General features: G+C 38.3%; 1 protein-coding gene across 1 annotated transcript in view; it reads right to left on the minus strand.

Moving 5' to 3' along the window:
• The window catches only part of PAH (phenylalanine hydroxylase), a 172756-nt gene that overhangs the window by 38603 nt on the left and 109873 nt on the right, over positions 1-24280 (minus strand). The window contains exon 6 of the mRNA XM_049783159.1: positions 11295-11362. Within this exon, the coding sequence (XP_049639116.1) occupies positions 11295-11362 (68 nt within the window). The remainder of the gene's footprint in view (positions 1-11294; positions 11363-24280) is intronic.

Consider the following 24280-nt stretch of genomic DNA (forward strand, 5'->3'; position numbering starts at 1 on the left):
CATTTACTCCTGGCAGTGTTTAGGGGACCTTATGAGATGCTGGGATGGAAGCAGAGTCTGCTATGTGCAAGGAAAATACCCTACTTACTGCACTATCACTCTGACACTAAAATTTAAAGAAAAAATTATAAAGAATGAGTAGCCAAAGATAATGCAGTGGGTAGGATGCTTGCCTTGCATAGGGACAACCGGGGCTTCTGTCCCAGACATCATCACATGGTTCCCAAAACCCTGCCAAGAACATTGCTGGGTGGGGCTAAAAACAAAATAAACAGAAAAGGGAGTTCGGATAAAATTCAAAGTTTCCCATGATAGAGGCTGAAGAAATAGTATACAGCAGATAACATATTTGTCTTTTATGTGGCCAACCTGGGTTCAATCCCAAGCATCTCATATGGTCCCATAAGCAATGTTCAGAGTAATTGCTGAGTGTAGTATGGCCCCAAAATGAAAAAAAAAAAAGGTTCCCTATGGTAGTTTTCTCACTTTATAGTTCCTGAAGACTCAAAATAGCAAAACTGAAGAAAAAAAAAGCCCTCATTTGCCCAGGGCATAAGTAGGCTCATCTCCACACACAAGGATGGAAATTATTTCCTGCCTGTGTCTGGGCTAAAGGAGACTCTGTATAAAGTAGCACCTGTGACTGCTTCTTGGCCTCAATAGTGAACGACAAGCAAAGAAGACTCCAGCAGATAAAGCTCTTAAGCGCCCAGGGCATGGGTAGGCTTGTCTCTGCCTACAAGAATACTTCACTCTGCAGCCTTGCATGTCTTCTAGAATATGAACTACATCAAAACATGTAGTAAGAACCATACTTCATGTGAGGCAATGGGGAAACAACACAGGACAAAAAGCATGAATAGAAAAATGAAAATGGCAGCTCTGATGAACCAAACAATACCAACCACCTAATTGCCCTCTCAGATAAAGAGTTTAAAATAGAAATATAAAAGATGTTCATAGAACTCAAAGAAAGTATAGATCACAAAGATAGAAATCAGAAAACACCAAACTAAAATAACAGGACTGAAAAACTCAGTAAAGGAAATAAAAAAAACTCTATGGAAAGCCTCTCCAATAGAGTAACAGCAGCTGAGGATAGAATCAGTGAGCTGGAAGATGAGAAGCATAATAACTCCATAAAGCAGAAGAGATGGGAAATAAACCTTAAAGAAAATGATCAGACAATGGAAAATTATTCATAGATTGTGATCAGATGAAAAAAGAAGTGTTAAATAAATTAAAAAAAAAAACAGCATAAGAATCATTGGAGTCCCCAAAATCCAGGAAAAAAAATCCCCAGAAAGAATCAAGAACATCAATACAAAAAAAAAAAAAAAAAAAAAAACAACCCAGAGTTAAAGACTACATGCAAACAAACCCTGCATGCCCTAAGAGTACCAGCTAAAAGAGACCCAAAGAAAAGCACCCCAAGACACATACTAGTCAAAATGACAGATCCCACAGATAGGGATACAATACTGAAAGCAGCAAGATAAAAAAAATGGAAATTATGTTCAAAGAAGCATTCTTAAGATTTACAGCAGACCTGTCACAAGAAACACTCAAGGCCAGAAGGCAGTGGTGAGATACAGTGACAAAACTCAACGAAATGAATGCTTTGCCTAGAATACTACACCAGCTAGACTTACTTTCAGGTTTGAAAGAAGTAAGCATGTCTTCACAGATAAACAACAGCTTAGAAAATTTACAGACTCAAAACCAGCCTAAAAGACAAGCTGAAAGGTCTACTTTAAGGAAAGAAAGATCAACAGACACATCAAACTTCTACACAAAGATGAGACTAAATCCCATGACAGTTATCTCTCTCAACATCAATGGATTAAATGCACATGTTAAGAAACACTGAGTGGCATAATGGATAAAAAACTAATTCCAATGTTTTGCTGCCCTACAAGAAAAACATCTGAATAATTAGAACAAGCATAAACTCAAAATCAAAGGCTGGAGGAAAATCATCCAAGCGAACAACACACTTACAAAGGCTGGAGTGGCCATATTAATATTAGATGATACAATGTTTAGACTCAGAAACGTTGTAAGGAACAAAGATGGCCATTTTGTACTAATCAAAGGATAAGCATAACAGGAAGAAATTACACTCCTAAATATATATACATCCAAAGATAGACTGACAAAATATTTAGTACATCTGTGGACAAAGCTGAAAGAAGATATCTATAGCAACACAGTAATAGCGGGCAATCTCAACACTACCCTTGATAGGTCAACCAGGTTGAAACCCAACCTTTAAAGATCTCTGTAAAGAGAAATGGACAAAAGTGGACTAGAAGATATATATTGCACTCCATCCCCAGAAAACTGAATAAACATTCTTCTCCAATGTGCTGGCCCATAAACCATATCTCCATAAAGTCAAGAAGATAGAAATTGTACGAACTACCTTCTCTGATCACAAGCCACTGAAACTAGAAGTTAACTACAAAGAAACACAGAAGAAAAACTTTAACACCTGGAAATTAAACAGCTCACTGTTAAACAACCAGTGAGTTCAAGATGAAATTAGAAAGAAACTGAAAACAGAGGTCAGAGAGATGGCATGGAGGTAATGCGTTTGTTTGCCTTGCATGCAGAATGATGATGGTTCAAATCCCAGCAACCCATATGGTCCCCCAAGCCTGCCAGGAGCGATTTCTGAGCACAGAGCCAGGAGAAACCACTGAGCGCTGCTGGGTATGACCAAACCCCCCTCAAAAAAAAAAAAAAAAAAAAAAGAAAGAAACTGAAAACATTCCTAGAAACAAGTAACAACAAAGACACAAATTCTCAGAACTTATGAGACACAACAAAAGCTATACTAAGAGAAAAAATTATAGCCTTGCCAGCACACATCAGAAAAGGGGCCTATATAAAAAGCTTAATGACACAGATTTAAAATTAAAAAATGTGAGTGAGTGAGTGAGTGAGTAAGAAATGGCTGCATGTGGGGGTTTCCAGGCAGAGTGCTGATTGCTCTACCTGCAGAGTCTCCACCCGGCTGTGCTTCTTCTGAGGAAACTGAGGACCTGAAGGGAGCCCTGTCCTACTCTTCTCTGTCTTTCCTGAACTCTGGAAGCTCTCCTCAGCCCTAGAAAGCGAACCCCAAAGAAACTACATTCAGAAGCTACCCAGCGAGCCAGTGAGTGAGAAAGAAATGGCTGGATGTGGGGGTTGCCAGGCAGAGTGCTGATTGCTCTACCTGCAGAGTCTCCACCCAGCTGTGCTTCTTCTGAGGAAACTGAGGACCTGAAGGGAGCCCTGTCCTACTCTTCTCTGTCTTTCCTGAACACTGGAAGCTCTCCTCAGCCCTGGGAAGCGAACCCCAAAGAAACTACATTCGGAAGCTACCCAGCGAGCCGGTGAGTGAGTAAGAAATGGCTGGATATGGGGGTTGCAAGGCAGAGTGCTGATTGCTCTACCTGCAGAGTCTCCACCAGGCTGTGCTCCTTCTGAGGAAACTGAGGACCTGAAGAGAGCCATGTCCTACTCTTCTCTGTCTTTCCTGAACTCTGGAAGCTAACCTCAGAGCCCTGGGAAGCAAACCCCCCAAAAACTGAAGCTACCCAGCAACTCTCCTCAGAGTCCTGGGAAGCGAACCCAAAAATACAGCATTCTGAAGCTGCCAAGCAAGCGAGTGAAAACTACGCCTGTCCAGTGGGGTCCGACTGTGAAAAACTGTTAGTGCTGCCTGTGTGTGTCTCTCTACTATCCTGTTGCGTGAACGTCTTGAGAGTGGGCTGAAAAGAGGCTCCAGAAGGCACTTAGCTCCACTTCACTAAGCAGCCGTGCGCTCTTTCTAAAAAAAGAACACCATCACAAGAAGAAAAAAAACACACTAAGAACTGTGTTGGATCACAGAAGCAAGAATTTCTCTCCAGACTGTCTTCTCTGCTGTGTGCTCGGGCCTAAGATTTGATCCTGTGTGAGGCTTCATCCACGGAAGACTCCCCTACCTTGGAGGCAAGCCGGCCCATCCAGAAACGGCGGAACTAGAGAAGTGTGCTGCCTGCATCATATAACCAATGAATACCACCACAACACGTAGAAAAACCCACAATACAAGTGTGACAATGGGGAAACAACACAGGCCAGCATCAGACATAGAGAATGAAGATGACAATTCTGATGACCAGTTAATGACCAACCAACTAATCAACCTCTCAGATAAGGACTTTAGAGTAGCAATATGGAAGATGCTCAAAGACCTCCAAAAAACCATGGATAGAGTGGAACAGAACACTAATAATAATCAAGAAAATATGAAGACAGATATCACAAAACTCCAAACTGAAATAACATGTCAACTAACAGGCCTGAAAAAATCAGTAAACGAAGTGAATGACAAAATGGATAAGCTCTGGGACAGGGTGTCAGAAGCTGAGAATAGACTTGGTGCTGTGGAAGATAAGATACATAACAATTCCATACAGCAGGAGAAATTGGAAAAAAAACTTAAAGCAAATGAACAGACAATGGAAAAATTAGTCAAAGAATGAGAACAGATGAAAATAGAAGTCTATGATAAGATCAACAGAAACAACTTAAGAATCATTGGAGTCCCAGAGACCCAGGAAGAAAATTTCCAGGAAAAATCAACGGTCAAGAACATCATTAAAGAGAAACTTCCAGAGCAAAAGAATATATGTGATCAAATCCTGCATGCTCGAAGAGTACCAACCAAAAGAGACCCAAGAAAAACCACCCCAAGACACATCCTAGTCACAATGACAAATCCCACAGATAGAGACAGAATTCTGAAAACAGCAAGATCAAAAGGGGAAATTACATTCAAGCAAGCATCCTTGAGATTTACAGCAGACCTGTCACCAGAAACACTCAATGCCAGAAAGCAGTGGTGGGATATTGTGACAAGACTGAATGAAATGAATGCTTCACCTAGAATACTGTACCCAGCAAAACTCACTTTCCAGTTTGACGGAAGAATACATAGTTTCACAGACAAAAAACAGCTCAGAAACTTTATAGACTCAAAACCAGTCTTAAGAGAAAAACTGAAAGACCAAATTTAAAACAAGACTAACCAAAAGACACACCAAATTTCGATATACAGATGGCATTAAATCCCAGGACAATTCTTTCTCTCAACGTCAATGGACTAAATGCACCAGTCAAGAGACACAGAGTGGCTAAATGGATCAAAAAACTCAACCCAACCTTCTGCTGCCTACAAGAAACGCACCTGAATAGTCAGAACAAACATAGACTCAAAATAAAAGGCTGGAGAAAAATTATCCAAGCAAACAACACCCATAAAAAAGCTGGAGTGGCCATACTAATATCAGATAATGCAAACTTTATACTCAGGAAGGTTGTAAGGGACAAAGATGGACATTTTATATTAATCAAGGGGTATGTAGAGCAGGAAGAAATAACTCTCCTAAACATATATGCACCGAATGAGGGGCCAGCAAAATATTTAATACAACTGTTGACAAATCTGAAAAACAATATCAATAACAACACAATAATTGTGGGGGACCTCAACACTGCTTTATCAACACTGGATAGGTCAACCAGACTGAAACCCAACAAGAATATACTAGACCTGAGGAGAGAAATGGAAGAAAGAGGCCTAGTGGATATATATAGGACACTCCATCCCCAGAAACCTGGATACACATTCTTCTCCAATGTACATGGGACATTCTCCAGGATAGACTACATGCTGGCACATAAAACATACCTCCATAAGATCAAGAGGATAGAAATTTTGCAGACTACCTTCGCTGACCACAAGGCTCTGAAATTATTTGTGAATTCCAAAGGGACTCAGAAGAAAAACTTTAACACCTGGAAGTTAAACAACCTCATACTCAATAACCAGTGGGTCCGAGATGAAATCAAGGAGGAAATCAAAAGGTTCCTGGAAACAAATGACAATAAAGACACAAACTATCAGAACTTATGGGACACAGCAAAAGCAGTACTGAGAGGAAAATTTATAGCTTTGCAAGCACACATCAGGAAGGAAGAAGGAGCTTACCTGAGTAGCTTAATGACACAGCTAATAGAACTAGAAAGTACTCAACAAAAGGACCCAAAAATAGGAAGACAGAAGGAAATAACAAAGCTGAGAGCAGAAATCAAGAAGTGGAAACCCAAAAAACAGTCCGAAAGATCAACGAAAGCAGAAGTTGGTTCTTTGAAAAAATAAACAAGATTGATAGACCACTGGCAAACCTAACAAAGAAGGAGAGAGAGAGAAACTTGATAACTCGTATAAGGAATGAAAAAGGAGAGATCACTACTGATATGACAGAGATTCAAAGGGTAATCAGAAACTACTTTGAAAAACTCTACGCCACTAAAAATGAGAACCTGGAAGAAATGGATAAATTCTTGGACTCTTATAATCTTCCACGGTTGAAAGAAGAGGATGTAGCATATCTAAACACCCCCATCACCATTGATGAAATAAAAATGGTAATCGAAAGTCTGCCCAAAAACAAAAGTCCAGGCCCAGATGGATTCACTAATGAATTCCATCAAACATTCCAAGAGGAACTACAACCAATCCTGGCAAGACTCTTTCATGAAATTGAACAAGTGGAAACACTCCCAAATAGCTTTTATGAAGCCAACATCACCTTGATACCTAAACCAATGGCCTTTCTATACATCAATAGTAATAAGGAAGAAATGGACATTAAGAAAAGAACCCCATTCACAATAGTGCCACACAAACTCAAATATCTTGGAATCAACTTGACTAAAAATATGAAGGACCTATAAAAAGAAAACTATAAAACTCTGCTCCAAGAAATAAGAGAGGACACGTGGAAATGGAAACACATACCCTGCTCATGGATTGGCAGGATTAACATCATCAAAATGGCAATACTTCCCAAGGCATTATACAGATTCAACGCTATCCCTCTAAAGATACCCATGACATTCTTCAAAGAAGTGGATCAGGCACTTTTGAAATTTGTTTGGAACAATAAACACCCTAGAATAGCTAAAGCAGTCATTGGGAAAAAGAATATGGGAGGAATTACTTTCCCCAACTTTAAACTTTACTACAAAGCAATAGTTATCAAAACAGCATGGTATTGAAATAAGGACAGACCCTCAGATCAGTGGAATAGGCTTGAATACTCAGAAAATGTTCCCCAGACATACAATCACTTAATTTTTGATAAAAGAGCAAGAAATCCTAAATGGAGCAAAGAAAGCCTCTTCAGCAAGTGGTGTTGGCACAACTGGCTAGCCACTTGCTAAAAATTAAACTTACACCCCCAGCTAACATCATGTACGAAGGTAAAATCCAAATGGATTAAACACCTCGATATCAGACCCCAAACCATAAGATATGTAGAACAACACATAGGCAAAACTCTCCAGGACATTGAGACTACAGGCATCTTCAAGGAGGAAACTGCACTCTCCAAGCAAGTGAAAGCAGAGATTAACAGATGGGAATATATTACGTTGAGAAGCTTCTGCACCTCAAAGGAAATAGTGCCCAGAATACAAGAGCCACCCACTGAGTGGGAGACACTATTCACCCAATACCCATCAGATAAGGGGCTAATCTCTAAAATATACAAGGCACTGACAGAAATTTACAAGAAAAAAACATCTAATCCCATCAAAAATTGGGGAGAAGAAATGAACAGACACTTTGACAAAGAAGAAATACAAATGGCCAAAAGACACATGAAGAAATGCTCCACATCACTAATCTTCAGGGAGATGCAAATCAAAACAACAATGAGATACCACCTCACACCACAGAGAATGGCACACATCACAAAGAATGAGAACAAACAGTGCTGGTGGGGATGTGGAGAGAAAGGAACCCTTATCCACTGCTGGTGGGAATGCCGTCTAGTTCAACCTTTATGGAAAGCAATATGGAGATTCCTCCAAAAACTGGAAATCGAGCTCCCATACGATCCAGCTATACCACTCCTAGGAATATACCCTAGGAACACAAAAATACAATACAAAAACCCCTTCCTTACACCTATATTCATTGCAGCACTATTTACCATAGCAAGACTCTGGAAACAACCAAGATGCCCTTCAACAGACGAATGGCTAAAGAAACTGTGGTACATATACACAATGGAATATTATGCAGCTATCAGGAGAAATGAAGTCATGAAATTTTCCTATACATGGATGTACACAGAATCTATTATGCTGAGTGAAATAAGTCAGAGAGAGAGAGAAAAACGCAGAATGGTCTCACTCATCTATGGGTTTTAAGAAAAATGAAAGACATTCTTGCAATAATAAATTTCAGACACAAAAGAGAAAAGAGCTGGAAGTTCCAGCTCACCTCAGGAAGCTCACCACAAAGAGTGATGAGTTTAGTTGGATAAATAACTACATTTTGAACTGTCCTAATATTGAGAATGTATGAGGGAAATGCAGAGCCTGTTTAGAGTATAGGCAGGGGTTGGGTGGGGAGGAGGGATATTTGGGATATGGGTGATGGGAATGTTGCACTGGTGATGGGTGGTGTTCTTTACATGACTGAAACCCAAATACAATCATGTATGTAATCAAGGTGTTTAAATAAAAAAAATTTAATATGTAAAAAAAAATAATAAAAAAAGAACAAAATGGTAGCACTTCAACAAAGCTCTTAAATGCCACTGAGACAAAGGCTGCTCTTCTGAAATATAAGTTCTGTCCCCTTTCTGAGGTTCCCAAGACTAAGACAACCAGGCAGGAAGTTGGCAATCATCTTTAGGGACTCTCGGCTTGCCCTCAGCTTATCCTCCTCACACATAGTCCGCCTTCAAAGTGAGAGCTAGTAAAGCTCTAAAAACCTAGGAGACACATAATCCTTCTTTGGCAGACTGGAAAAATGAAACCAACGGACAAAGACTGGGAGGAAAAAATCTATAAAATCAAAGCAAGATCTTTAAAATGTCTCATTCCAATAGCACAAAAACACAGCATGTTTTGCATGCAGGAGGACCAGGTTCAAACCCCAGAACTAGATGGTCTGCTGAGTATCACCAGAAGTATCTTCTGAGAACTAAAAGGTTTAGCCCCCAAACAAAAGGAAAATAAAATGTCTAACTCCATTTCAAAATAGCTTTCTTCTTTTACTTTCTCCCTTGTGGGTAGTGGCGAGTATGGTTGGAGCCACACCAGTAGAGCTCAGAGGCTTCTCCTGGGTAGGGGCGAGTATGGTTGGAGCCACACCAGTAGAGCTCAGAGGCTTCTCCTGGCTCCATACTCAGGAGTCACTGGCGTCAGATGCATGCATGGTAAGTGCCTTAAGCTCTATATTATCTCTACCCAAAATATCTTCGTTGTTTGTTTTTGTTTTGGATCCTCTTCTAGCTGTGTTCAGGGCTTACTACTGGCTCTGAGCTGAGAGATCACTTCTGGCGAGACTCAAGACTATATTGGGATACTAGGAATCCAACCTAGGCCAGCAGCATAAAAGTCAATCATACCATCATTTTTGTCCAACAATTTTCTTTTTAAAATAAAGTTTAAGGATCCGGTGCAATAGTACAGTGGATATGGATAGAGTATTTGCCTTGCATGCAGTTAACCCAGGTTTAATCCCCAGAAACCCATATGGTTTCCCGAGCCCTCCAGAAGTGATTCCTTAGCATAGTGCCAAGTATAACCCCAGAGCACCATTGGGTGTGTCCCCAACCCCCCCCCAAAAAAGAAAAGAAAGTTTAAAAGGTAATGGATTTTGGGGCCAGAGAGATAGCATGAAGTTAGGGCATTTGCCTTGCATGCAGTAGGAAGGTGGTTAGAATCCCAGTATCCCATATGGTCCCCGAGCCTGCCAGTAGTGATTTCTGAGCGTAGAGCCTGAGCGCTGCCAGGTGTGACCCATAAACCAAAAACCAAAAAAAAAAAAAGTTAATGGATTTGCTTTCACTATTAATAGATTTGGGGAGGGAGTAAGTCTTTCTGTAGATTACTTCTAGGATTCAAACTATGTTCACTTATTCAGTAAGTGTTCACTAATTCAATCTTTAAAAAAATCTGGCAAAGTGCCAAAAGATGCAATTATTTTTATTCCCATTTAAAACATATGTAAATGAATGTCAGTGGTTTAGATCATTAAAATGAGTACCTTAGGAAAAAAAAAGATATTATTAAAAATAATTACATAAGGGGCCGGCGAGGTGGTGCTAGAGGTAAGGTGTCTGCCTTGCAAGCACTAGCCAAGGAAGGAGCGCAGTTCGATCTCCCGGCATCCCATATGGTACCCCCAAGCCAGGGACCATTTCTGAGCGCTTAGCCAGGAGTAACCCCTGAGCATCAAACAGGTGTGGCCCGAAAAACCAAAAAAAAAAAAATTATATAAAAAAGGCCACAGAGTGCTGGAACAATAGCACAGCAATAGGGCATTTGCCTTGCAGGGAGTTGACCCAGGAAGAACCTCGCTTTGATCCCTGGTGTCCCATAAGGTCCCCCAAGCCAGGAGCAACTTCTGAGTGCATCACCAGGTGTAACCTCTGAGCATCACAGGGTGTGGTTCAAAAACAAAAATAAGTAAATAAATAAATAAATAAGGCAACAGAAAATGAAAGTGCAAGTTTGGGGGAGACAGATGAGGAAGGATTAGGACTGAACACTGTTGGTGGGAAGTGTATACTCTGGGGAAGATGTGTGGAGGTGGAGATTGCATTATACATGAAAACTTCTTAGTGATATTATTGTAAACCTTGGTGACTACCTAAAATAAAAACAAAACAAGAAACAAAGAAAAAAATAGCAAAACTCTTTCTTCACAAATAATAAAATAGAAATTTGCATTTTCCTTTGGCTATACATCTAGTAAAGGTGGAACTTAGAATTCCTAAAAGAAAAAATAAATAAACTCATGTGAAAAGGGCCCTTCACAGCTGGATCAGAACTCTAAGACTTGGCTAGCCTACATCCTGAAATGATTAATTATGTCAGCAGAACAGCCAACTCCTTCTTGAATGTAAATAATTCTCTTTTTCCTTTTCTGTTTAATGTAGAGAATACCAGTGAGTTGTTTTGTTTAGAACTGAGGCCTTTTATAATTACTTCAGACATCACAGCGTAATTATACAATGAAGTGTGGGAGAAATCTGGACCCTAAGCTGTGGGTCATTTTGCTTTGTCTTGTGGCTATTCTTTTTTTGTAAATACATGTTATTGAAGAAAAGTTTTCAAATTCACACACAGAGACCCACAGATACACACACACACACACACACACACACACGCATACCATTCATAAGGCAGATGTTGGCTGGACACACATTTTTCCCTCTTTCACAAAGACTTACTGTCTATAGTTATAGGCGATGTCAGCAAACTGCTTCCGTCTTTCCCGGTACACAGGATCTGTAAATCCCTAGAAGAAAGACAAAATTTGTTTTTCCAAGGTTTTGAAGTGAGATGTTTGGCGTGTCCTTGCCTTCTTTGATAGGAAACTTAGAGCTCTGGGCTCTGAGCTCTGACAGTGTATGTCTGCTTCCCTGCATCAAAAGGAAGAAAAAGACTTCTGAGAAGTGGAGGGCCAGCTCCATTACCAGATGTTCTGAGGGACATATATTAGCCACCACATCTTTAATTGCTGTGTCTTTCAATCGAGGACTTCCAGATGAAAAGCAGTATACTGATTTTGAAGAAATCTCTAATGTGGTAAAGTACTAAATTAGGCAAAGCTATCTTAGACAATGACCTCAGTAACACAATGTTGAGAGACAACAATGATCACAAACTGGCTTTTATTAATCTCAGTTTTGATAATTCCATTTGCTTTCATGTTGTAACAAATCATATCAAGTAAATTTGTTTGTCCCTGCTAAGTAAGCAGGCTGGGGAAACTGGGAACACTGATTGAGGGAGGGTCACATTAGTAGTGGGATTGGTGTTAATTTTTTTAATTTTTGTTTGTTTATTTTTCATTTTTCTACCACACCTGGTGATGCTCAGGGGTTACTCCTGGCTATGTGCTCAGAAATCACTCCTGGCTTGGGACCATATGGAACACTGGGGGATCAAATTACGGTTCATCCTAGCCTACTGCACACAAGCAGACGCCTTACCACTCATGCCACCACTCCAGCCCCTGGTGTTGAAATGTTTAATGCCTGAGACAATCATCTTGAAAAAAAACTTGATAAATCACAGTGTGATGATAAAAATTTTAATTAAGTAAATAAGTTAGGCATATCTAGAAGAAAGGCATCTATGATGAAAACAAACATCCACTTGTTTCTAACCAATGTCTCATGATTTCTGGATGAACAAAAAGATATGTGATTCCTAATATTGACATTTATGTAAGTATAATTTACTGAGTGCTTACTATTTGCCAGGTTTGTGTTAAAGACTTATTTTACTTATAAGTCATACAGAAAATGTATGTTATGCCCTTCTTTCAGATAGAAAACTGACTTAAAAAAGTGATGTCAAGTGAAGGTGAGGCCAGACATGACATGATGTAAATGAAAACCAAAACCACAAAGAAACATTACCCTATATCTGTGAGAGTAGCTATTATTAAAAATGCAAAAGAAAAGTTTTGGCAATGTGAAGAAGTGCTCATGCACCACAGGTTGGACTATACATTTTTTAGCTGGTTTGGAAAACAGTATAGGAAATCCTCAAAAATATAAAATTATATATCATATAACTTAGCAATTATATATCTGGAGTTATATGCAAATTAAGTGAATTTACTATCTTAAAGAGATATTTGCATCTCTATGGTCATGGTAGCATTATTTACAATTGGTGAGATGTGGTAACAGCCAATTATCTATTTATTTCATGGTAAATTATGGAGAAGAAAATTATGGTACACATAAAAAAGGACAAATTCTGAGCCATACAAATGGAAAATATAGGTAAGTCTTAAAAGAATTATACAAGGGTCTGGAGAGATAGCATGGAGGTAGGGTTTTTGCCCTGCATGCTGAAGGACGGTGGTTCAAATCCCGGCATCCCATATGGTCCCCCATGCCTGCCAGGAGCAATTTCTGAGCATAGAGCCAGGAGTAACTCCTGAGTGCTGCCAGGTATGATCCAAAAACTAAAAAAAAAAAGAATTATACAAGTAAAATAATATTATACTTATCTAGGGAATCTAAAATTTACTCAGAATAGAATAGAATGAAAATTGTCAGAATGTGGAATATGGGGAGATGTTGTTCAAAGGGTACAAATCTCCAGTAAAGAATAATAACTTTAGAGTTTGTCACATGTGGCAGGGTAGTTATTGTTAATAATACTGTGTTTATATATTTTAAAGTTGCTTAAGAAAATAGTTGATCTGTGCAAAACCCAAGGGTGCTAAGTACAGAAGACTGACTTTGACAACCATGACTGGGCAGAACTTATCCTGGGACCAATAAGGAAAACCATACCCTAGGCTTTAGCCTAGGACTTGTACAAATATCAAATCTCTAATTACAGAGGTCCAGCTTTGATAACGGAGAGTGAACAGAACTTCTGGAACCATAATAAAGACTCTATCCTAAGCCTCAGCCTAGGATTTAAGCACAAACCAAAAAGATCATTTATTACAGAAGACTGATTACAACAATAATGGAATAGAACCCCTAGAACTGTAAAAATGCTATCCTAAACTTAGGCCTATGACCCTGTGCAAATACCAAGATCTCTAGCTACAGAGCCTGATTTTATCATTCACAACTGAGTGGAAAGTTTCCTGGCACCATAAAAAAATACCTTGGGGTGGAGTAATGAGCATGTACTGAGACAGTAGTTGTTCCCTTGACAGTATGCTTCAAGGGCAGAGAAACCTTGAATCTAGGCCAAAGGAATTCTCTTTCTTACTTCCCCAATACTTGCAGTGCCAATGCAAAAAAGTGGGGGAGGCACAAATCCTTGCCACACCAGCACTCCTTTTTGTTTTTGTTTTGTTTTGCTTTGTTTTGTTGTTTTTGTTTTAACTTTTTCTCTTTTTTCTTTTCTTTCTTTTTCACTCTTATGGTATTATTTGGTGATTTATTTATTTTTTGCTGCTGGGTGCTTTTATATTTTGATAGTTACTGTCTTTTTATTAAACTGTTGGAATTTTTGTTGTTGTTTTTATTCTTGTTTTTTTTTTTTTTGTTTTTGTCTTCTTCCAGCAGAACCACACAACTTGAATCATCTTCTTCTGCCTCATGAATTGAGGAGGAAAATAAAAATGAAAGGTACCAGGACCAAACAGCAATATGAACTTTGAGTGGAATTAAAAAACGATCAGACTTAAACACTAAACTCAAAGGCAACAACAGAATCAATACCCTATCTACAACAAGCTATACACAGAGATGGGGATGTAGCACTCTGGGGGAGGGGTGGGCAAAGGAGGGAGATACAGGAACATGCTGGGAAAAGGGGAGAGAAAGGAAAACCCTGGTGGTGGGAGTGGCCCTGATTTATTGTCATTATGTACCTTCAATATTACTGTGAAATATTTGTTATTCACTTTTTGGTCACAATAAAATAATTTTAAAAAAAGTGAAAGTAGTTGTTTCTCATAACAAAAGTTAAACACTAAAAATATAAGAGGATTAATGTTCAACTTACTTTATTATGGTTAGCCTTTCAAATACGTGTGTCAAATAACAGTATTTTGCACCTTGAATTGACACAATGTTAGCTATTGTATCAATAAAGTTTGCATATTTTATATCAAAAATCAGTATTTATCCCTAAGGTTTTTATTGTAATCTGGATTTTAGTGAGAAAAGAATTACTGGCCTTTTCAACATTATAGAAGTCTGCTTTGTTCCCCCAAGTATTTTTTTTATTTAAACAACTTTATTACATGATTGTGTTTGGGTTTCAGTCATGTAAAAAACACCACCCATCACCAGTGCAACAATCCAATCACCAATGTCCCAAATCTCCCTCCTCCCCACCTGACCCCCACCTGTACTCTAGACAGGCTTTCTATTTTCCTCGTACATTCTCATTATTAGGATAATTCAAAACATAGTTACTTCTCTAACTAAACACTTCCCTGTTTGTGGTGAGCTTCATGAGGTGAGCTGGAACTTCCAGCTCTTTTCTCTTTTGTGTCTGAAAGTTATTATTGCAAGAATGTCTTTCATTTTTCTTAAAACCCATAGATGAGTGAAACCATTCTGCGTCTTTCTCTCTCTCTCTCCAACTTATTTCACTCAGCATAATAGATTCCATGTACAAACATGTATAGGAAAATGTCATGACTTCATCTCTCCTGACAGCTGCATAATATTCCATAGTGTATATGTACCACAGTTTCTTTACCCATTCATCTGTTGAAGGGTATCTTGGCTGTTTTCAGAGTCTTGCTATGGTAAATAGTGCTGCAATAAATATAGCTGTAAGGAAGGGATTTTTTGTATTGTATTTTTGTGTTCCTAGGGTGTATTCCAAGAGTGGTATAGCTGGGTCGTATGGGAGCTCGATTTCCAGTTTTTGGAGGAATCTCCATATTGCTTTCTATAAAGGTTGAACTAGACGGCATTCCCACCAGCAGTGGATAAGAGTTCCTTTCCTCTACATCCCCTCCAACACTGCTTGTTCTCATTCTTTGTGATGTGTGCCAATTTCTAAGGTGTGATGTGGTACCTCATCGTTGTTTTGATTTGCATCTCCCTGATGATTAGTGATGTGGAGCATTATTTCATGTGTCTTTTGGCCACTTGTATTTCTTCTTTGTCAAAGTGTCTGTCCATTACTTCTCCCCATTTTTTGATGAGATTAGATGGTTTTTTCTTGTAAATTTTTGTCAGTGCCTTGTATATTTTGGAGATTAGCCCCTTATCTGATGGGTATTGGGTGAATAGATTCTCCCCCTCAGTGGGGGGGCTCTTGTATCCTGGGCACTATTTTTTTTGAGGTGCAGAAGTTCTCAGTTTAATGTATTTCCATCTGTTAATCTCTGCTTTCACTTGCTTGGAGAGTGCAGTTTCCTCTTTGAAGATGCCTTTAGTCTCAATGTCCTGTACTGATTTACCTATGTGTTGTTCTATATATCTAATGGTTTTGGGTCTGATATCAAGGCTTTTCATCCATTTGGATTTAACCTTCGTACATGATGTTAGTTGGGGGTCTAAGTTCAATTTTTTGCAAGTGGCTAGCCAGTTTTGACAACACCACTTGTTGAAGAGGCTTTCTTTGCTCCATTTAGGATTTCTTGCTCCTTTATCAAAAATTAGGTGATTGTATATCTGGGGAACATTCTCTGAGTATTCAAGCCTATTCCACTGATCTGAGGGCCTGTCTTTATTCCAATACCATGCTGTTTTAATAACTATTGCTTTGTACAGTTTAAAGTTGGGGAAAGTAGTGCCTCCCATATTCTTTTGCCCAATGATTGCTTTAGCTATCCTAGGGTGTTTATTGTTCCAAACAAATTTCAAAAGTGCCCGATCCACTTCTTTGAAGAATGTAAGGGTATCTTGAGGGATTGCATTAAATGTGTACAACGCTTTGGGGAGTATTGCCATTTTGATGATATTAATCTTGCCAATTCATGAGCAGGGTATGTGCTTCCATTTACTTGTATCCTCTCTTATTTCTTGGAGCAGAGTTTTATAGTTTTCTTTGTATAGGTCCTTCACATTTTTAGTCAAGTTATTTCCAAGATATTTGAGTTTGTGTGGCACTATTGTGAATGGGGTTCTTTTCTTAATGTCCATTTCTTCCTTATTACTATTGATGTATAGAAAGGCCATTGATTTTTATGTGTTACTTTTGTGGCTTGCCACCTTGCTATATTAGTCTATTGTTTCTAGAAGCTTTTTTGTAGAGACTTTAGGGTTTTCTATCATGTTTTCTATCATGTCATCTGCAAACAGTGAGAGCTTGACTTCTTCCTTTCCTATTTGGATTACCTTGATATTTTTTTCTTACCTAATCGCTATAGCAAGTACTTCCAGTGCTATGTTGAATATGAGTGGTGAGAGAGTACAGCCTTGTCTTGTGCCAGAATTTAGAGGATAGGCTTTCAGTTTTTCTCCATTGAGGACAATATTTGCCTCTGGCTTGTGGTAGATGGCCTTAACTATATTGAGAAAGGTTCCTTCCATTCCCATCTTGCTGAGAGTTTTGATCAAGGATGTTTGTTGGATCTTATCAAATGCTTTCTCTGCGTCTATTGATATGATCATGTGATTTCTATTTTTCTTGTTGTTGATATTGTGTATTATGTAGATAGAATTATGGATGTTAAACCAGACTTGCATTCCTGGGATGAAACCTACTTGATCTTACTGGATGATCTTAGTGAGGCATTGAATCTTATTCGCCAGGATTTTTACATCTGTATTCATCAGTGATATTGTTCTGTAATTTTCTTTTTTGGTAGCATCTCTGTCTGGTTAGGTATCAAGGTGATGTTGGGTTCATAAATGAGGCTTGGAAGTGTTCCTGTTTTTTCGACTTTATGAAAGAGTCTTGCCAGGATTGGTAGAAGTTCCTCTTGAAAGGTTTGAAAGAATTCATTAGTAAATCCATCTGGGCCTGCGCTTTTGTTTTTGAGCAGACATTTTATTACTGTCTTAATTTCCTCAATAGTGATGGGTGTGTTTAGATATGCTACATCCTCTTCATTCAACCATGGAAGATTATAAGAGTCTAAAAATTTATCCATTTCTTCCAGGTTTTCATTTTTAGTGGCATAGAGTTTCTCAAAGTAGTTTCTGATTACCCTTTGGATCTCTACCATATCAGTAGTGATCTCTCCTTTTTTATTCCTAATACAAGTTATCAAGTTTCTCTATCTTCCTTTGTTAGTTTTGCCAGTTGTCTATCAATCTTGTTCATTTTTTCAAAGAACCAACTTCTGCTTTCGTTGATCTTTTGGAATGTTTCTCGGGTTTCCACTTCATTGGTTTCTGCTCTCAGGTTTGTCATTTCCTTCTGTCTCCCTATTTTTGGGTCCTTTTGTTGAATACTTTCTAATTCTATGAGCTGCATTATTAAGCTATTCAGGTACGCACCTTCTTCTTTTCTGATGTGTGCTTGCAAAGCTATAAATTTTCCTCTCAGTACCGCTTTTGCTGTGTTCCATAGGTTTTGATAGTTTGTGTCTCCATTGTCATTTGTTTCTAGAAGGTTTTGATTTCCTCTTTGATTTAATCTCAGACCCACTAGTTATTCACTATTAGGTTGTTTAACTTGCAGGTATTAAAGTTTTTCTTCTGTGTCCCTTTGTAGTTCATATATAATTTCAGGGCCTTGTGGTCAGTGAAGGTAGCCTGCAAAATTTCTATTCTCTTGATATTATGGAGATATGTTTTATGTGCTAGCATGTAGTCTATCCTGGAGAATGTCCCATGTACATTAGAGAAGCATGTGTATCCAGGCTTCTGGGGGTGGAGTGTCCTGTATATATCTACTAGGCCTCTTTCTTCCATTTCTCTTTTCAGGTCTAGTATATTCTTGTTGGGTTTCAGTCTGGTTGACCTGTCAAGTGTTGACAATGCCGTGTTGAGGTCTCCCACAATTATTGTGTTGTTATTGATATTATTTTTCAGATTTGTCAACAATTTTATTAAATATTTTGCTGGCCCCTCATTCGGTGCATATATGTTTAGGAGAGTAATTTCTTACTGCTGTACATATCCCTTGATTAATACAAAATGTCCATCTTTGTCCCTTACAACTTTCCTAAGTATAAAGTTTGCATCATCTGATATTAGTATGGCCACTACAGCTTTTTTATGGGTGTTGTTTGCTTGGATGATTTTCCTCTAGCTTTTTATTTTGAGTCTATGTTTTTTCTGACTATTCAGGTGCATTTCTTGTAGGCAGCAGAAGGCTGGATTGAGTTTTTGATCCATTTAGCCACTGTGTGTCTGTTACCTGGTGCATTTAGTCCATTGACATTGAGAGAAAGAATTGTCCTGGGAGTTAGTGCCATCTTTATATAGAAGTTTGGTGTGTCTGTTGGTCAGTCTTGTCTTAAAGTAGGCCGTTCAGTTTTTCTTTTAAGAATGGTTTTGAGTCTGTAAAGTTTCTGAGCTGTTGTTTGTCATTGAAACCATGTATTGTTCCTTCAAACTTGAAAGTGAGTTTTTCCGGGTGCAGTATTCTAGGCGAAGCATTTATTTCATTGAGATTTGTCACTATGTCCCACCACTGCCTCCTAGCTTTGAGTGTTTCAGGTGACAGGTCTGCAGTAAATCTCCAGGATGTTCCCTTGAATGTAATTTCTCTTTTCGATCTTGCTGCTTTCAGAATTCTGTCTCTATCTGTGGGATTCGTCATTGTGACTAGGATGTGTCTTGGGGTGTTTATTCTGGGGTCTCTTTTAATTGGTAATCTTTGGTCATGCAGGATTTAATCACATGTATTCTTTAGCTCTGGTAGTTTCTCTTTAATGATGTTCTTGACTGTTGATTCTTCCTGGAGATTTTCTTCCTGGGTCCCTGGGACTCCAGTGGTTCTTAAGTTATTTCTGTTGAGCTTATCATAGACTTCTATTTTCATTTGTTACCATTCTTTGAGTAATTTTTCCATTGTTTGATCATTTGCTATAAGGCTTTTTTCCAATTTCTTCTGCTGTATGGAATTGTTATTCATCTTATCTTCCAGTGTACTAATTCTATCCTTAGCTGCTGTTAACTCATAAGAAAGCTCAACCATGTTTTTCTTCAATTCATCTACTGAGTTTTTCAGACCTGTTATTTGACCTGAAATTTCAGTTTGGAGTTTTCTGATTTCTATCTTTATATTCTCTTGATTCTGATTAGTGTTCTCTTCTATACTTTCTTTGAGTTCTTTGAAACTCTACCATATTGCGACTCTAAACTCCTTATCTGAGAGACTGACTAGTTGGTACGTCATGTTCAAGTCGTCAGAGTTGCCATCGTCATCCTTTGTCTCTGGCGCTGGCCTGCATTGTTTCTCCATTGTCACACTTGTATTGTGAATTTTTCTATGTGTTGTGGTTGTATTCATTGGCTAAATGATGTGGATGACTGCGAAGTGAAGCGCAGCGGCCGCGCTCCTCTGGCTCCTCCCTTTCTGGGCATGTAAGCTCACCTCCAGGGAAGGCTCCAGGGAAGGCAAGCAGTCCTCACATGAGCCACACACAGGATGAAATCAGGCCAAAAATGCAGCACAGCACAGAAGACAGGCAGATAGTGGTGCTGGCATCTGAGTTCCAGCAGAGTTCAGTGGTTCCCCCCAAGTATTTTCTAAGGTTATATTGAATAAGAGTGGAGAGAGTGGACAGCCTTGCCTAGTTCCTGACCTTAGTGGGAATGCTTCTAGTTTCTCGCCATTAAGTATGATGTTGGCTGTAGGCTTTTTATAAATAGCTGTAACTATCTTAAGGAAGGTGCCTTCTAACCCTATTTTGCTGAGTGTCTTTAACATGAAAGGATGTTGGATTTTGTCAAACGCCTTCTCGGCATCGATTGATATGATCATGTGGTTTTTGTCTTTCATGTTGTTGATGTGATGTATCATGTTTATTGATTTGCGTATGTTGAACCAATCTTGCATTCCTGGTATTAATCCCACTTGATCGTGATGTACCTGGTTAGCTGCTGAGCCCTTCGCCGTCCTTCCCCCCAAGTATTTTCTAATGAATAGTACCATACACTATGTAAGTTTTTCATTTATTGCTCCATTCTCTCTAAAATGTGGCATTCATAAATTGTACACTACAGTTGGAAAAATAAACTCTAAAACTCAGGCACACCACAAAAAATTACACTCATTATTAAAGAAGAAAAAAGAGGAAGGGAGAGGAGAATGAGGAGAGAAAGAGCGAAAAGTCCTAGTTTGTTCTCCCAAACATATTTTGGGAAATAGGTAAATCTGAATGTTTCACATGGTGTGTTTTTTAAAGTTCAGTCCCAACATTCAGATCAATTAAATTATGTTTCCTCTTGGGAAAGAATCCAAGTGTGACTATTACAAATTTTAATTGGTATCGATCCTAGAGCACTAGATGTCTTGAAATCATTCAGCTGGGGAAAGTTTTCCCACTGTCAGCTTGAGTAGATATCCATAGGCATAATATGGTAAGAGAATTGGGCACTTGAATGCAATTTTCAAGCACTAATTTCTTTTGGAAATTTACCCTTTCTTTTGGAACTCTACTGCTGAGTTCTGTGGGAAAAAAAACCACATCTGTATTATACAAGTATTTATGACCCTCATTAAGATGTGATCAATGGTGTCATCCTCACCTATCATTCTTATTATCAGTTGGCTGTGAATGATTTTCTCAAACCCTAAATTTAAAATTGTCCACTATAAGCATCTTGAATAAAAACAATTTTTATATTTATAGAAGGAATATAAAGTTTCTAGAGTAATTTCCAAGTGTCTCTAGCTACAGAATTAGGTCCCACTGAGACTTTCTGATCCCCACAGATAAGACATGTAGATTTGGGAGTTAAGGCTAAGGAAACCCGGAAATAAGAGTATGGGGGAAATGGAAAGGTGGGTCACATTTGAATATGCTCAGGAATCACTCATAAAGAAGCTTGAGATCAAATTCAGGTTGACCAAATACAAGGCAAACATCTTGCCCTCTATACTCTCTAACCACAAGAGAGGCAGATTCTTAATTTCCACTTAATCTTTCTACTTCCAGAAATAAAGTGATCCCAACAATTTATCTTCCCCACTTGACTCTTTTTTAAAAAACTAGTAATATCTTTATTTAAACAACATGATTACAAACATGATAGTAGTTGGTTTTCAGTCATAAAAAGAACACACACACCCCTTGACCAGTGCAACTTCCCATCTCCAATGCCTCCATCTCTCCCCCCCCCCCCCGCTTGTATTTGAGACAAGCTTTCTTCATCCCTCACTCACTGACATTGTTACGGTAGTTATCAGCAAAGTTATTTCTCTAACTGCACTCACTATTCTTTGTGGTGGGTGAACTTCATATCTTGAGCTTGTCCTTCCAGCACTCATCTTTGGGGATTATTTCAATATCTTTTATTTTTCTTAAAACCCATAGATGAGTGATACTATTCTGTGTGTGTCTCTCTCCCTCTGACTTATTTCACTCAGTATAATAGATTCCATGTACATCCATGTATAGAAAAAAATTCATGACTTCATCTCTCCTGATGGCTGCATAATATTCTATTGTGTATATGTACTACAGTTTCTTAGCCATTCGTTTGTTGATGGGCATCTTGGTTGTTTCCAGATTCTGGCTATTGTTAATAGTGCTGCAATAAATATAGGTGTGAGGAAGGGATTTTTGAATTGTATTTTTGTGTTCCTAGGATAAATTCCAAATAGTGGTATATCTGGATCGAATGGAAGATCAATTTCCAGTTTTTTGAGGAATCTCCATATTGTTTTCCATAAGGGTTGGGCTAGATGACATTCCCTTCAGCAGTAAATGAGAGTTTTTTCTCCCCACTTCCCTCTCAGCACTGATTGTTCATGTTCTTTGTGATGTGTGCCAGTCTCTGTGGTGTGAGATGGTATCTCATTGTTTTGATTTGCATCTCCCTGATGATTAGTGACGTGGAGCATTTTTTCATATGCCTTTTGTATTTTTTGAGAAATTTTCTTTTCATTACTTCTCCCAATTTTTGATGGGTTTAGATGTTTTTTTTTTCTTGTTCAGTTCTCAGTTCCTAGTATATCTTAGATATTAGCCCCTTATCAGATGGGTATTTGTTGAATAGCTTCTCCCATTCTGTGGGTGGCTTTTGTATTTGAGGCATTATTTTCTTTGAGGTGCAGAAGATTCTCAGCTTAATATAGTCCATTTATTTATCTCTGCTTTGACTTGTTTGGAGAGTGCTGTTTCTTCCTTAAAAATTCCTTTAGTTTCAATGTCATGGTGTGTTTTTCCTATGTGTTGTTCTATATTCCTTATGGTTTTAGGTGTGATATCAAGGTCTTTAATCCATTTTGCATTTGACCTTTGTGCAGGGTGTTAGATGGAGATCAGAGTTCATTTGTGTGTGTGTGTGTGTGTGTGTGTGTGTGTGTTTGCAAGTGGCTGGCCAGTTGTTCCAATACGACTTGTTGAAGAGGCTTTCCTTGCTCTATTTTGCATTTATTGCCCCTTTATCAAAGATTAATTGATTGTATATCTAGGGAGCATTCACTGAATACTCTAGTCTATTCCACTGATCGGAGGGTCTGTCTTTATTAAATACCATAACTCTTTATCTTTCATCATAAATGTATTTTGAAGAATTGAATGATTTTTACATGAAGAAAAGCTTATGATAATATTGTTTATCCAGAGATGGGGATGTAACAAGGAATATATGTCTGCCTTGCTTGTGTGAGACCCTTAATTTAGTTCTCAACTCCACAATAAAGAAATTAATCAAAAAATTTTTATATCTAGGAAGGATCAATGATGTTAGGATTTATAAATATATACATAAAATTATTAAATAAATACACCATCTAACAACTATTAGAAACAATCACTGTTATTTATTTTTTGAAGTTTGATACTGTGTATTTAAATTCATTTTGTGATTATAAAAATCCAACTAATATTAAAATTCATCTCAAGCCACTATGTAAGGGGGCAGAAAAATGCACACATTTCATAATTCACATAAGCATCTACATTACAGAGATTTTTTTTACATTGGGAAGATCTCAAATCACTGTCCTTTTCAGCTCAATGTTTTCATGAAGTTTATGACTAGCCTGCAAGTTTCTCCACCAAGCACATTTCACAGATTTTTGTGCTGTGGGTCACCACCGAGAGCTGTGACTTGAATGTCTGCTAGCTTGGGGAGTAGGTCTTGCTTCTTTTGGTGCCAGATAACCACGTGACTTCTGCATTAACCATGTGGAAGACACTTTGAATTAAACTACGATTGGTGATGACTAATCATCCTGTCTCAATTTAGACTAATAGCAGCAATTTCAGTAGCACTGCATGTAATTTATTTATAATCACCCCATCTCAATTAAGCTAATAGCAGCAATTTTGGTCATACTGCATGTATCCAAGTATGTTTGGACAGGAAACTATATTGTTGGTTAATGAGCAGGGGTAGGAAGAGGGATATGGAGAGGGTTGGAAGGGAGAAAGTGATGATAATACTTTTGGATTCAAAATCATAACCACCCTTGTGATCTGTTCTTCATGTTAGAATTTTTATTATTCAGGATGTTAACAGGAGTGTGACTTTCTTTGGTAAGGGAATTGGGACAGAGGGTAACTTACTACATGGAGTATTCTTCTAGATTTAGGCATAAATATGTATTGCATGTTTCTTGTTAACATGTCTGAGGCTTAGAAATACTGTATTTACACTAGAAAAAACAGCAGTTGGAAAGTTAGACAGAGAGG

The sequence above is a fragment of the Suncus etruscus genome, chromosome 11, assembly GCF_024139225.1.
Source record: "Suncus etruscus isolate mSunEtr1 chromosome 11, mSunEtr1.pri.cur, whole genome shotgun sequence".
NCBI lineage: Eukaryota > Metazoa > Chordata > Mammalia > Eulipotyphla > Soricidae > Suncus > Suncus etruscus.